The 16,110-nt window shown below is 43.2% G+C and overlaps 1 protein-coding gene across 1 annotated transcript in view; it reads left to right on the forward strand.

The window, feature by feature from the left end:
- Positions 1 to 16,110, forward strand: part of SMG6 (SMG6 nonsense mediated mRNA decay factor) — a 229,655-nt gene that overhangs the window by 53,088 nt on the left and 160,457 nt on the right. Inside the window, exon 10 of the mRNA XM_079725665.1 lies at positions 5,476 to 5,621. Coding sequence (XP_079581791.1) covers positions 5,476 to 5,621 — 146 coding nt within the window. The remainder of the gene's footprint in view (positions 1 to 5,475; positions 5,622 to 16,110) is intronic.

A 16,110-nucleotide genomic window follows, 5' to 3' on the forward strand; every position in this document is an offset into this window, starting at 1 on the left:
ATAAAATAGCACATCATATCAGAAATACCACTGTACTGCACTTAAAGTAGGTGCTATGGTTCCTTATCTCTTTATTTATTTTAAAATTCTCATTTAAAAAATCTTTTTTTCCCCTTACTACCTTTCTAGTCAGTATTTTCTCCTTTTATCCTTTTCCTGTGTTTGTTCTTTAACTTTTTATGTACCCCATGTTTGCTCTAAGTCATGATTTCTCAACCTCTGTACTGTTAATATTTTGAACCTTATAATTCTTTGTCGTAGGGGCTGTCCTGTGTAGGATGTTTAACAGCATCCCAGGCTTCTACCCACTACATGCCAGTAGCATTCCTTCTCTTCACCCCCAGTTATGACAATTAAAAATGTCTCTAGACATTGCCAAATGTTCCCCGCAGTGCAAAATTGCTCCTGGTTGAGAACCACTGCCCTAGGTATTTCTTAGCTCTGTTAGAGACTCTTGGGACTAAAAAAGTTATAAATCTTGGTCCAGAGTATACGAATGTTTAGGAGACATATATATATATATACACACACATACATATATATATATACACACACACATATATATATATATATACACACACACACACACACACATATATATATATATTTTTTAAATCAGGTTAAGCATTAGTTAGAACCTTATTTTTTCCCCTTTTTAAAACTCTCATATTTAGATATTTTGAAGGAAGTTTGAGAAAGGATCACAATAATGATTAGAAAGCTAGAAATTGATTTCTGAGAGGACAAATTAATCTTTAAAAAAATAAGGTAAAAAATGTTTTATTTAGAGACAGCTGTTGGGGGTACCCTAACTGTGTTTAAATATTAGGGTCATAACCAATTAGTTTTGACTTCTTTTGGATGACAGCAAGAGAAAAATAGGCTTATGTTGCAGCTGGAGAGGTTTGGGTTAGATGTAAGAAGATTTCACAGAGGGAAGATGTTCAGGAATTTTCTTCTCTGGAAGCCTTTGCAAGCGAATAGATTATCTCATTTGTCAGAGGTGGTTTGCTGTGGTCCAGATTATTTTTCAAGATCTCTTCCATTCCTGCATATAACATATTCTGTTGGCAAAATGATAAGGCCCGTCTAGTTGCACCTTCATGAACAGTGAGTCGTAGTAGTGTTCACATGAGGAAAATGTATGTAAATTCTAGGCATCCCAGTCCCTCGGTGAGTATTCCTCTTGTGCTCTCCTAGAGGTAAAAAGAGAATTGAGCCCCGTATTTATTCTGGAAGGCAGAAACAGCAATAATTTTTCTATTGGAAAAAAAAAAGTATAGAAGTCTGTAAGACTAGAAAAGCAATGAGCCCGAGCCACACACAACAACATGGACTGCTGCCTAATTACCAAGAAGATGTGAAATGTGGGAGGCGTTGAAAACGAATTAAGAGTGAGGAGATTGTAATGGGGAGCAGCTGAAGACACATCCACTGTCCCGCCTGCCTGCCGAGAAAAGCCCCCCGTGGCTCTCCCAGTCTTCTCTTGTCCGTGCCCCGTGTTCTCTGTTGCATTTGCGTATGCTTGAGGGCCTAATGTGTGCAACGCTAGTCTCCTTCCGCTCAGCAACCAGCGAAAAAGAGGTGCGGAGTGTTAGATGGAATCAAGTGCCAAAAAGAGTTTGTTTTTCTCCGCTGACTAGTTCTAAGACCTCGAGAGGGAACAAGTCAGAGCCTCTGTGGGCTCTGGTTTCCTTATCAGTAGTTTAAATAGATGATCTCCAAGGTCTGTTCCAGTCCTTATGTTCTGTAGCACTATGATTTTTTTCCCCTCATTGTTACCCTGTCATACGGCTTAGTTGTTTTGTTTTGTTTTTTTGCTACTGGTTCGCTCCTATCTTGTTCAGTTTTTAAAAATTAAGATATTAAGAAAAGTTAGGGAGCTTGATTCTTTTCTGAAGAGAATGTTGTCTGGCCCAGCTGTGTTCCCCAGCATATGAGAGGTTGGGTCCTGCCCCGTTAGTCACTGTCTGAGTCACTCACGGGTCTAGGTCCCAGTATTGTCTGAAAGACTGGTTTCTTGAAACTGCCATTCAAATGAGACAAGGTATCTCTGGAGATCACTTCAGAAAGCAGTCACTTTAGCCAGCGAAACTCGTATCCCGAAAGTGACCATACCATCTGCAGCTTTAAAGGATAGGGCGGGAATCCTCTCAGGCTCAGGAAGGGGAATAGGTCAGGGGTGCCGTGTGGCTCCTGACAGACACTGGCTTTCCCCAGGAGAGGCAGATCAGACCTGTGCTCACACTCCTCTGAGCGAGGTCGGGAAGCCGGCAGCCTGTAGACTTTTGATTTGTGACAAACAGAATAATTTTGCTTCCCATTATAGCCTAGGTTGAAGTTACCACTTTAGTTTTTAGTTGCTTGCCGAGTCATGCTATTTGCACAGCTTCAAGATCTCTTGGAATTCAAAGGCTCATGTTTATTTTGGACTCTGAATTGTTAAAAATATAATGTTTGTGTCTTGATTTTTTTAAAATTATAAATGTATTATATACAAAAGCCAGAAGTATTCATTGTAGGGGAAATCTTTTTACTATATACAGTGCTTATGGTAAAATATTTAGAAAACCCAGCAAAAAGAAGAAACAAAAATTTATCCTTATTCTCACTATCCAGAGATAACTATCTACCACTAACACTTGGTGTATATTTTATGTTCTTTTCTATACATCACGCACACACATTTTCTTATTTATTTTTTACAAATATGTATAAAAAGGGATCGCGTTAAACTACTTTAAAGCTGTCCTCATTTAATATATGTTGAACTTTCTCCCATGTGATTAAAAAATCTAATACCGCTTTTAAAAAATAGAATTCAGTTGTATGGATGTGCCATTTTAATCATCGGCTGTTGGGCGTTTTAGGATGCTTCCAATTTTTGGCTGTTATAAATTGCCATTTTTTTATGCTTTCTCTCCTCTTCCTCTGCTGCTACTACTGCTGCTGCTTCTTGCCTAAAACTTTTACAATTATTACCTAAGTGATATATAAAATCTCCTTATAAAAGTATAACATTCTTTTCTAAAATTTCTTTCAACACTCCCCCAACCCCTGTGCCTTCCAAAGAGATAATGCCGGACATCAGGTTATGTATTCTTCCAGACCTTTTTACTATATTTACATACTTACATATGTAGCCATAAAAACCATAATTTTATTTTGTGGGGTTTTTTCTAAACAAATTGTATACTGTCATTATCTCAGTTTTAGTATAATTTTCATTCTGCAATATGGGGTGGAGCGAAGAGAAAGAAATAAAACTACTTACAGGTAACTTGAGGCCAAAAACAGACATCATTTTGGTTACGAAATTGGGCACCAGAAACGCTGTTATTGAGCTCTGAGGAAGAATCTTTTATCTGTGTGTCCTTCAGTTGTTGCCTAACAAAGCTGATTTTGCCTGAGAATGCCATCTTTCCTCATATCTCAGAATTGAAGTTACTCTAACTTATGCATTTGATTTTTTTTTCTTTTGTTTTAATCATGTTGAACTAGTTGAAAGACGAACGGGGAATTTTTTTTTTTTAAACTTTCAAAAAAAAGATGTGGACATTTGGCCTGGTGCTCGTTTGAGACTTCATTCTGACCTAGGGAGTGTTAATGGATCTGTTTCAATTCCCATCCAGGGAAGAGGCTTCCTCAGACACAGCCTCGAAGCAAGACTGTCCCACGTGACACTTCTGTCATGTCGTTCTGTGCTGGCTCTCTACCGCCTTTCAACACGGAGACACATGGCTCTGAAACTTGCCCAGTGTGGCTGCTTTTCAAGCAGAGTGAACTCTGCTATTCTCGTAACGAGAAGTGCTAGCCCCCTCCCCACCTCCACTAGAAAGAGTGCTGCACAGTGTCAAGATTTAAAATGAAACCTTTGTTATAGCCCATGGGGAAAAATGGATCCAATCCAGCCTCAAACATATCACTCTCTGCCATTCCAAACTGACCAAGAGTTTTAATGGTTCTGAAATTTTTTAGGGGGGGGGAAAGAGTGTGTTTCAGTTGTTTTGTTGTTGTTGTTGGGTGGTGGCAGTGGCACTTGAAATGGCATGTGGGGGGAAGAAAGCAAATGCCTGGCATGTTTTGTGCCAATGAAAATGAGGACAGCTCAGCAGAGAAGGGCACTGGAGTATAAACTGTAATTGACCCATAACTGTGGCATGACTTCTGGGTACTAGGAGGTCAGTCATAGGAGTAGCCTCCAAGGGCAAGGAATGAAGATTGCCAGGAGGCCAGAAAGCTCTGGAGTTTTCTGACCTGAGGAAGGTACTACTCAGAGGGGAAAGAGCCAGGGTTCAGGTGAAAGTAGAAGCACCTTTCCCTAGGGCTTGACACTGTTTTGTATCTTTTGAGGAGGATTCCCTTCCCTGTGGCTTTCCAGAAGCTATTTATTAATCCAGGCTGGAGCTCTCCCTCACCCCACCCCACAGTGTATCACAAGCAGTTTGTTTGTTTTTGGGGGTGCGGGGGTGTTGAGGATGGATAAAAGATACTCTGCTGACCACGAATTGTTCAGCATGGCCCTAAGGCCCGTGTGCCTGGTTTCTCTCTCTAGCACCAAGTTCAAATTTGCTTTTTATTTCTGAGGACTTCAGCTGTGGTTTGTTCCTGTTGCCAGAGGAGCTCCAGGCATGCACCACTGTTTGTGGCCACTTCTGGCAGGCAGTGGTTTGAATGACCTCTCTTTAGGAGCCCTGGGTCACTGGCTAGATTTCTACCTCCCTACATTACAGGCTCTTCCTGTATTGGGAGTGGCAGTTGGCCAGGGCATTATATTTCCACTGGCCTGAAAACATACAGACCCTGATGAGCAGAGGCTTGTGAGAGGGAGGAGGACAGCAACACAGGAAAGACCGAAACAGATCATCAGGGCCCTAGGTTGAGGGATTCTTCCAGGGGAGATTTGGGATCCTTAGGTGGAGCGATTAGTGTGAGAGTCCCTAAGTAGACGGCAGCAGAACTGCGTTTGGCTTTCTGAAGTAAAGCTTTGAGTGAAGAATCTTTAGATTCACGTACCTCTTCATAGAATATGGTTTTCATACCAGAGTTTGGGGAATATGCTGGTCTTAGAGCTTAAAGGAAATTTGTTCACTATTTAGAAAAACTGATTGTTTCAGAGAGAAACTTTGATTTCAGCTTGAATCCAGTTATTGCCAGAGGTTAGGAAATAGCATACCAAAGCATGAAAACTCATGGCGATTTATCCAAAAATTGAGTTATTTCCATCTCTAAGCTCTGAACTTCTTTCTCTTAAATTTGTTCACAACCTTAGGGTACTAGGAAGGTTTGTGAAAGTAGCAAAGAAATGTCCTAGGCGTTAGCCGTCTGCTTTTCCGGGGTGGGGGATGCGGAGAGAGAGAGAATGAGTGTGTGAGTGTGTGTGTGTGTGTGTGTCTGTGTGTGTCTGTGTGTGTCTGTGTGTACACCGAGTGCTCTTGGGGATGTGCCTCACTGATGGGCTGGCTGTATTTGTAGGATGGAGACATTCCCTGCAGTGGCTGAGAAGGTCCTCAAGGAGTTCCAGGTGTTGCTGCAGCATAGTCCCTCTCCTATTGGAAGTACCCGCATGCTGCAGCTTATGACCATCAACATGTTTGCTGTACACAACTCCCAATTGAAAGGTAAGGAATGTCCAGTTTCTTTATCTAGACAGGTAAAGATTAATCTAGCTTCTTTCCTATGCTACCATACCACTACACAGTCCCCCCAAAACACACAAATACACACACACACACACACACACACCCTTTTCTTCCGTTGCCTTTCAGATCTTTAATTGACTCTCTGAAATCTGTATGACTCTCTAGTGCTTGGGTGGGATGGTTGGAGGGAATCATGGGTATAGAGCTTAATTTGCAAACCCAGAGATGCTGTTGCACATCTGGCCATGCTAAAGGCAGCAGCAAGGCCTCTTGGAGGCTGCAGACCCAGAGCCTCTCCCAGGGGGGGAGGCATTGCTGAAATGTTTCATTGCAGAGACCATACGCTTGGCAGGGATTGGGAATAGCTGTTTCTGGACTCATGTACCCTGTTTGTTCAATATGGAAAAGTCTAGTTCCCTATGGGATATCCCTTGTGGGAGTCTGCCAGGGAGTAAGAACAGAGAATCGATGAGCTTTGGTGACTCAAATCTGGAAGCACAAAAATCACCAGGCCCAGAATTTGGCAAATGCACTAGTGTGCATTCCGAAATGCTTTTCTGAACACTGGGGTTTTTTTAACATGAGGTGGGGGCTGGGGTAGGAGAAATGGGGGTGGTGCTGATTGGCAGGATTTTTAAATGTTCTGATGACCAGGTCACAGTTGAAGGATGTTACCGGATCCCTCCCCTCCCCTTCCCTTTCCTCCACCCCACTGAGGTAAGGATGATGGGGTTTGACTTGATGGAAATCTGTAGCATGGAGGTGACATTATTTTGTGTGTTTGTTTGCAAAGGAGATTTGGTCCATGCTGCCAAAGAATCGTTTCAGAGCACTGGCAGAGAGTGTCTGGTCTCAGGGCTGGAAGCTTATCATCTGAAATGCCAAGAAGCGGGAACTACCCTATGGAGAGTCCATTGTAAAACAGACCTGGTGTTTCTGGACAGAGGGTCACTAGTTCTTTCATCGCACCTTTTCTTAGTGATTTCTCTCACTCCGAAGTTGATTTGTTTCCCTTCCCATTTGTATTTAGGTTATGCTTCAGCCTGCTGCAGGGGGGTGTTCTCCCCTGATGAGTGGGTATGCTGCACTTTCCCTTGAAACTTGGCTCCTCCTGGGACTCTGCAAGGTCCTCTGCTAGTTTGCCTGGGTTTTCAATCACATCTGAATCCTAAAGGGTTTTCTGCTTTCGCGCTGCCTGCTGCAGCATTTAGAATTCCCGGAAGAAGGTGAGATGCAGAGGCTTAGATGCCATTTTGAACTTGGCTAAATATTCCCAAGAACAGTTCTGAGGAAGCATGCAGTCCTGAGGGGCAGTGGAGGTTTCCAGGAAGGAGGAAATAAAGTTTGAAAAGTGTGGTGAGGCCATCAGTCCAGAGGGGAGGGAGATTGATCCCTTCATCGTTACTCTGCTGGTTGGGCTACCAAGTGGGAAGCTCACTGGACTCAGGGAATGGGGCCTCCCTAGGTGCCTTCCTCTTCACTTTCCTGCCTCCCTCTAGCAACAGCAAGCTGCCTGTCCCAGGGCTGCAGCCTCTGCCAAGGCACTGTTCCTGCATCGAGTGACCTGGAGGTGGGGATGTAAAGACCCCGCAGCTCTTGCCTGTGGAGCATCTGTTGTCAGCAACTTCTGCTCCATGGAAAGGAATACGTTGGCCCTTTCATAGGCCACCAGTGAGTCCTTTTCTTGGAGCTGTTGTAAAGTAAAAGTTAAGAAAATATGGGTGAAAGGAAGGTGAGATGGTGAGAACAGAGAAAGAAGGAAGTAAGTGGTTCCCCTTTTGAGGCCAGGGTACTTTTTCTAGGACTCCTTTCCATGGTCGGTCATAATGAGGACCTGATAGCCAGGAAGGACATGTCGCAGCCTGTGCGTGAGACCCTACCACTGGTTCTGGCTTTGTCCTGGCGCTCACCTCCCGGGGGCAGGCAGCTGGGGCCGAGAGGAGTATGAGCTGAGGTGGTCAGAAGCTCCCAGGGTGTTTCAGGGAAAACAGCCTGGGCCACAGGATATAACACTCAGCCAGGACAGAGAGCTCTGTGGACGTGCTGCCAAGTCCCCGGTGTGCAGCTGAGGCGGCCGTCCAGACCCCACTGTGTGGGCTGCCATTGGGAGAGGGGTGAGCACTCAGCCGAGCTGGCTGGTGGGAAGATGCGCTTTTCCATTTCCCAGCACATGAGTCATCTTCTCTGGGCCCCTGTGCTGTGCTTGCACGGACAGTGGCAAGAAGGGGGTGTTGTGGCTGAGCAGCAGCATCTGTGCCGGGGGTGGAGAGGGAAGGGGGTTGGGGAGAGGGTAAAGATTTAAATCCTTCACTAATCAGCAGCAGTTTGAATCACATTTTTATGAGTAAGGAAGTGATAAATCAGCCCTGAGTGTTCAGCCCCCAAGTCCCGTCAGCCGGTGCCCTTCTGAAGGCTTCTCTCCAGGCCAGTCTGCTTGCTGTCAGAGTCGCCACCCAGCCGCGGGACCCTGGCTGTCTGAAACCAGGAAGCAAGGGCCTGCTGCTGCCTGGCCCTCCCAGGTGCTTGGGGTCTGTGGTGATTTGGCAGTCACTGCAAGTTACAGAACATCTGGGCCATCATTTTTCTTTCCGTTCCTTCTTGGACGTGTCCTTCTGGGTGGGTGTTTGCATATGTCAGTTCCTGGACTCTGTGGAGAAGGAACGTTCCAGCCTGAAACAGCGGTGATCTGTGGCCCCCCAAAGCAGTCAGAATCCTCTCAATCTGTGCCTGACCCTTCCCTGTAGATGTGGTACTTAAGGAGGGCAGCAGGGACGTCCTTACTAAAAAGTACGTCCTTTGCTGATGCCTCTGATTCTTTTTTGTGTGTGTTTGATGCTACCCTTGTATAAGCCCTCTTTTCAAAATACCAGTAGTCCCGGGTGGAAATGATACTGTTACTAACACTTTAGTGTGATTACTTTTCAAATGTGCTTTCCTTGGGGTCGAGAGACATAGAACTGTTTTAAAGCTTTGGACACCTCACAAGCCAAACGGAGGGGAAAAACTTAGATGGTGGTGAATGACAGGCATCTTTCCCCTTTCCTAGGTTATAGTTTTTCCTGGAGCTCAGGGAGGCAGAGGTTGTGAGATTTGTCCCCCTTCCAATAAGGGAAAATGAGTTTTGCCACATCATTTAACCAACTAAACTTTCAGGTCTCAGCAGTGATCTTAAAACTCACAAATTCAGGGCTACTGGTGGGGATACCTTTATCTCCTCCCCTCATATGGGCCCTATGCAAAAAGCCTACTTCAGTGGGACTACAGAGTCTAGAATCCTAATACCTACACTGAAGTGGTTGGGGACAGATAAATTTGAGGGGTGTTTGGGGCCATTAGCATGGTGCCTGGTATTTCTTAGGCACTCAGTAAGTATTCATTGAATGCATGGATGAGGAAGGCCAGGTTCTGGGCAGGCCAGCCCTCATTGAACAGTGTGTTTCCTTCCTGGCCTTTGTCCAAAATTACCCTTTGGCGAGTGATGGGTGGTGGTGAGATAGGTGGTTCCCAGAGTGATGTCACAGTTGGTGATCTCTCTGCAGCATTCCTGAAGGGAGAAACGGGGCCTTCTCCATGTGCCTCAGCATTTAACACTTCAGTAGCCATCTGATTGGCTGATGTGGTGCTGGAGGGGGAATGGTTGATCTAAACCACAAGCACTCTAAGAATTTTAATTTTTTTTTAAATTCTGTAATTTAAGGAAATAAAACTCTAGTTTCTTGAAGAGGAATAATTGAAGCAACATTTGTGGTAGGGCATCACTGAAACCCCATTGCACCCCCCATCTGTGCCCAATTTGCTCCAATCTGGCCCCCTTTTTTTCCCCCTCTTTTTCTCTCCTCCTCTTGCGCTCTCTCTCTCTCTCTCTCTCTCTCTCTCTCTGTCTTTTTAAAAAATATGTTTTATAATTCCTGGAATCAAAACCATCTCAGGCACACACTGTTTTATTTTACTGTATTATTGGATTATACTTCCTATAAATCACTGGATGTTATTCATTGGCCACCACTGGAATAACTTCCCTTTTCTGTGCCCTGGCCCCCTCTTTTTCCCCCTCTTCTTCCCCCTCTTTTTCCTCCTCTTTTTCCTCCCCTACCAGTTCATAGAGTAGGTCTCCACTACAGCCTTGCAGAAAAGCCCTGGTGGCAGCAAGAGGGCACCCAAGAGACACTGCTTGTGTGCGCCGTTGGTGCTCCCTGTTCTTAGGGAACATTTAGGGCCTGGGATTGAGGCAGGGCTAGGCTGGCATTCCTTTCTTTATCATTTATGCTTGCTTTTATGGTTTGTTAGTAATCCTGAATTGCAGGAGGTGGTAGGAGGGAGTGCCACATGCATGCCTCCAGAGGGATAGAGAATCGCAGCTGTTAATACGGGACCGATAGAGCTTAACCCCAGTGTGTGGGCTGCTTGAGATGGGAACCACACACCTTCACGCTGTGGTTGTGTATGCAGGTTGACTCCGGTTGAGAAGTTCAATTCACAACCAAAATGTCTTTGTCTGTGGCACATTACCACCTTAGAGACCTTTAGTAAAGCAATTTGCTCCTCTGTGGCAATTCACTTCTGTCTGAGTCTCTTACCCAAGCAGAATATATGAAGTGCCTGATCCTCTGCTTGTCAGAACAGTTGTACAGGAAATCCACCTTTCGTAAAGGGTTAGGCTTGAGTTTAGCTGTGTAAACTGCCCCTCTCCTTCCTCCTTGTCTGTCTCTGGCGGTAGAAGCCCTTGGGCTCTTTCTCCTCAAGGATCTGTGTGGATAGATTTCTGCAGGTAATCAGCACTGCCTGACCTTCGTTTTCAGGACTGCTCAGTTTAGAGCAAATAAACGAAGAAACAGCCAGCGTGGCCAACAAATTATGTGAGAAATAGATTCAGAGGTCAGAAGAGGCTAGGCTTTAGGAGGCAGGCCAGGGGAGGATGCATCCCTCAGCCATGCCCTCTCGGGGAGATAGAACTATCAACAGGCTGCTTAGCATGGACTTCTTCCCTCCGCATTCCCTGGAAAAGAAGAAAAAATGAAGGAAGTGAGTTTGTCAAGGCATCTTCCTATCTTCCCTATTCTGAATTCCAGGGTCCTTGTTTTCAGAATGAATCCATTACTTTAGGCTGAGGGAGGAGAAGCAGTTGTGAAAAGCTAAAGAAATGAGAAAATTCACTCATATCAATGAAATTAAGCCTCTTACCATGTCGGCTGACGAAATAATTTCTGGTTTTGCCCCAAGGTGACTGTGTGGTTTGGTGTCCATGGCTGCTTTGCCTTGCAGTGCGGAAGTGCAGTATCCGATCGTGGCCTGGTCATTAACGTGGGCTAGAAACCTCATCTCTGTTGCCATTTTATAGCTTCTCAATTTGATTTTTTTTTCCTCCTGGATGGACTTATTCTGAAAGGGAGACATTATTAGGGGTTAGGGTTGATGCTGGCAGCAGGACTTCCAGCTCCCTTTTCTGAACTCTCTTTAAGCTTTTCCTGAGGAGTAAAATTCTAGATTTTATGGAGGGCGCGGGCCAGATGTGTGCTACTTGTTGAATACACAGGGGAAATGAGTATGTTCTGGGGATGGGGGTTAGGGGGAGTAAGTTGTACTTTGGACCCTAACCAACTAAATGTTGATCTGGGGAAGAATTGTAGCTTTCAGAGGTAGTGGCCAGTAATGACAACAACAGAACAACACTGTGATAATACGTGATGACATTTTATAGTTGCTACATATGTATTCTCATTTGATTTCTCCCATCAGCCCTCTGAGACAGGTGGGACAGATATTTTGTGTCCTATTCCATAGGTGGTGAGAAATATATCAGAAAAGTTGAGTAGCTTAAGCAAGGTTTGCACAGCTAGTAAATTACACCTAGGTCTCAAGGGTCAAGCCTTCTGAATGAGAAGGCCCACAAAAATTTCTTTGGACCTGATTGAGACAGCTAAACAAAGCAAGGGATCCCACCCTGCTTCCCCCCTCCCCCCGCAATCTGAGCAGCTGCTGTTCTTTGATGAAGAAAGTGATCCTTGAGTCTGATCTGAGAAGAGGAACAGAAGTAGAAGTGAGGGAGTTGAGGGAGTCAGAATTCTCCCAAGTTGCTTGAGGCTCAAGTGGAGCCACAGGTAATAAGCTGGCAGAAGGACATGGTGTGAGCAAGTCAGGGTTGTCTGGGGTCCATGTTTACCACTGTCATAGGTGAGGGCACTCTCCCCTCACAATGGAAAGCATTTTTCATGACCAGTTCGTAAAAGAAGTGTTGAGTCTTTCTCTTGCTTGGGATATGTAGTGTCTCTTTAAAATAAAAAAGTACTTTTTAGGGCTTCCCTGGTGGCGCAGTGGTTGAGAGTCCGCCTGCCGATGCAGGGGACGCGGGTTCGTGCCCCGGTCTGGGAGGATCCCACATGCCGCGGAGCGGCTAGGCCCGTGAGCCATGGCTACTGGGCCTGCGCGTCCAGAGCCTGTGCTCCGCAACGGGAGAGGCCACAGCAGTGAGAAGCCCACGTAATACAAAAAAAAAAAAAAAAAAAAAAAAAAAAAAAAAAAAGTACTTTTTAGGAACATTGTTTCTTATTTTCACCATCTTTTCTAGTATCCGCCTTGCTTTTTGAAAAGAGGTTTTTCATATGCCATTCTTTTTTTTTTTTTTTTTTTTTTGCGGTACGCGGGCCTCTCACTGTTGTGGCCTCTCCCGTTGCGGAGCACAGGCTCCAGACGCGCAGGCTCAGCAGCAATGGCTCACGGGCCCAGCCATTCCGCGGCATGTGGGATCTTCCCAGACCGGGGCACGAACCCATGTCCCCTGCATCGGCAGGCGGACTCTCAACCACTGCGCCACCAGGGAAGCCCTCACATGCCATTCTTAAATGAGACTGTGATTCTTTTTTTGGCCTGAAGGGAAGGTGGGTATGTCATTCATACTGAAAAGGGTATGAAAGTATAAAATATTTGAAAGAACAATAAAGTGAATGCACATACAGCCAGCACCCAGGTTAAGAAATAAAATATTGTCAGTACCTCAGAACTGTTCCCTGTGTTTTTCATCCTCATGGTAGTTCCCTCTCACCCTTGCAGGAGCCATCATCCTGACTTGTGGAATTAATTCCTTAGCTTTTCTTTATAGTGTTATCATCTAAGTATTGTATATGCCTCTAAACAGAACATAGTTTGCTTTTGTTTGCATGTAAATGAAATCATGCTAATAATATTATTTATATTCTTTTCTCTCTGGCTTATTTTGTTCCAGGTAGTGTTTGTGAATCTGTCCATGTCGATATGTGTAGTTTGTAGTTCATTCATTTTGCATTGCTACAGTACTACATTTTATTCATTTATTGCAGTTTATCCATTCTTCTGTTTGTGGACATTTGAGTTGTCTTCTCTTTGAGGCTATTATGAGCATTGAGTCCATTGACAGTTATGTAATGCCGTCCTATTTTTAAAAATCAGTTCTATTGAGGTCAAGTTTACATACACTAAAATGTACCCATTTTGAGTGTGCATTTCAGTGAGTTTGGCCAATTTATATACCCAGGTAACTAGTCATCATCACAGTCAAGATACAGAACGTTTCTATCATCCCAAAAAGTTCTCTTTATGCCCATCCCAGTTGATCTCTATCCCTATCCCTGGCCCCAGGAAACCACTGATGCACTTTCTGTCACCATACATTGGATGTGTCTTTTCTAGAGTTTCATATAAATGGAATCATACATTGTGTACTCTTCTGTGTCTGGCTTCTTTTGCTCAGTGTAATGTTTCTGAGATTTATTCATGTTGTTATATGTATCAGTATTTCATTACTTTGTATTACTGAATGGTATTCTGTCTTATGGCTATACTACAGTTTTGTTTATCTAGTTACCTGTTGATGAACATTTGGGTTGTTTCTAGTTTTGGGCTACTATGAATAAAACTGCCATGAACATTTGTATGAATGTCTTTTTGCGAACATAGATTTTCATCCCTCTTGGGTAAATACCTAGGAGTGGATTTCCTGGGTCATAAACGTATGTTTAACTTTATAAGAAACTGCTAAACTGTTTTCCAAAGTGGTTGAACCATTTTACGTTCCCTCCAGCAGTGTGTGAGAGAGTCCCAGTTTCTTTGCTTCCTTGCCAACATTAGGTATTGTCTGTCTTTCTTACTTTAGCTATGTTAGTGGATGTGCAGAGCTATTTCATTTTGGTTTTAATTTGTGTTTCCCTAATGACCAAGGATGATGACTTTCCATGTGCTTACTTACCATTTGTATATCTTCTTTGTGCCTATTTAAATATTTTTGCCCTTTTAAAAAAATTTTTTTTTCTAGTTTTATTTTATTTTGTTTCAGACCACGCCATGTGGCTTGTGGGATCTTAGTTCCCTGAGCAGGGATCAAACCCCGGCCCCCTGCAGTGAGAGCACAGAGTCTTAACCACTGGACTGCCAGGGAATTCCCTTGCCCATTTTTAAAACCAAGTTGTTTTTATTATTGAAAAAGTTTTAAGAGTTCTTTATATAATCTGAATATAAGCCCCTTATCAGATATATATTTTGCAAATATTTTCTCCCAGTGTTTTTCCATTCTCCTACCTATTCTGTTTCTTTTTTTCTCCTTTCTTACTTTTTCTGGATTTTCCCCCTGTTCTTTCTCCTCGTCCCCCGACTTGTTTCCTTTTTTTTTTTTTTTTTGGTGGTTACTCTTGGAATTAAAGCGTGCATATTTACCTTGCCAAAAGTCAAAAGTTTTTCAGCATTTTCACTCTCCTTCTAAATAATACAGATACCCTGGAATACTTAAATTCTGTCTGTTCTCTTCCAACTTTATCTTCTCTGGTTATATTCTGCTGTTGCCAGCTGTTTTAATTATTTTTTTCGTTTTAAACCCTACAAGACAAGTATTACTGTTTTCATTTCTGTTTTGTTTTCATTATTATTGTTGTTGCTGTTGTTTTTATGTTAAATATTTGTTTAGACTCACCTATATATTTACTACTTTCTTTTCATTCCTTTTTGCATTTCAGACCCTCCACCAGGGATCATTTTCTTTTTTCTTTTTTTTTTTTTGGCCACACCACGTGGCTTGTGGGATCTTAGTTCTCCGACCAGGGATGGAACCCAGGCTCTTGGCAGTGAGAGTGTAGTGTCCTAACCAGTGGACCACCAGGGAATTCCCTGGGATCATCTTCTTTCTGCCTGAAGTATATTCTTTAGAATTTATTGTGACATTCTTTTGATGACAAACTTTTTCAATTTTTGTCTGAAAAGCCTTTATTTTCCCTATTCCTAAAAGATCTATATTCACCGGTAATAGAACTCTAGGTTAACAGTTCCTTTTCTTCAGCCCATTGAAGATATTTTACTGTCTCTGGGCTGTTAGTGTTGCTGATTAAAAGTCAGCCATCAGTCTCATTGTCCTTTTAAAAGTCATCTATTCTTTCTGGGTGCTTTTTTTTTTTTTTTTTTTAACTCTTTGATGTTCTACAGTTTTAATGATTTGTCTAGGTTTGTACTTATTTTAAAATTTTTCCTGCTAAGGATTTGTTGGGCTTCATGTATCTGTGAGTTGATTTCAGCAGTTGTAGAAAACTCTTAGCATTCTTTTTTTAAATACTGCATCTGCCAGTGCTTTCTCTTCTCCTTCTGTCTTTCATGTCTCTTAAACCTCTCTCTCATTTTTCTGACTCTTTTTTTGTGTGCTACATTCCTCATAATTTCCTTAACTCTGTCACTGAATCTTTTCTTAGCTGTATCTAATCTGCTAAACATGCCTTGCTGAGATTTTATTTCAATTATACATTTTTATTTCCATTTTTGTTTTTTTCCCCCCCTAAATCTGCTCTTTTTCTATAGTTTCTTGTTTCCTGAACATATTTGTGAGCTTGTCTTTTATTTATTTTTTAATGTATTAACCCTGGTTATTTTATGTACTCTGATCAAGGGGTCCTTTTAGGTGAGTTTCTCCTCATCTCTTGTTTCTGCTGGTTGTTGCATATGTGCCTTGTTTCCTCTGTAATTTAATTTTTTTTCTGTAATCTGCTTATTTTCTGTGGGATTTCATAAGTGGGAATTCTTGGAGACCTGGGATGAAAATGGGGAAAAGATTTGAGTTTGCTACAGCCTGGTGGGGGGAGTCTAGAATGATCATTCTAATTAAAATATCTGCTTGAGGGTTTTTGGACCACTCAGATAATGTGAATTCAGGCTGCACACCCCTGTGAGGGCTAGTGTATAGTCTATACTTTCAGTATAATATTTTTTTCTCTTCTAGTCAGCCCCAGGGTTTGATATAGTCAGTTTTCTAGCTGTCTTATCAAGGGTCTGAGGGTTACTTCTTCCTTTTCTTAAAAAAAATTAATTTATTAATTTATTTGGCTGCGTTGGGTCTTCGTTGCTGTGCGCAGGCTTTCCCTAGTTGTGGCGAGTGGGGGCTACCCTTCGTTGCAGTGCACGGGCTTCTCATTGTGGTGGCTTCTCTTGTTGCAGAGCATGGGCTCTAGGCGTGTGGGCTTTA

Source organism: Hyperoodon ampullatus (assembly GCF_949752795.1).
Source record: "Hyperoodon ampullatus genome assembly, chromosome: 19".
In the NCBI taxonomy this organism is placed as follows: Eukaryota; Metazoa; Chordata; class Mammalia; order Artiodactyla; family Ziphiidae; genus Hyperoodon; species Hyperoodon ampullatus.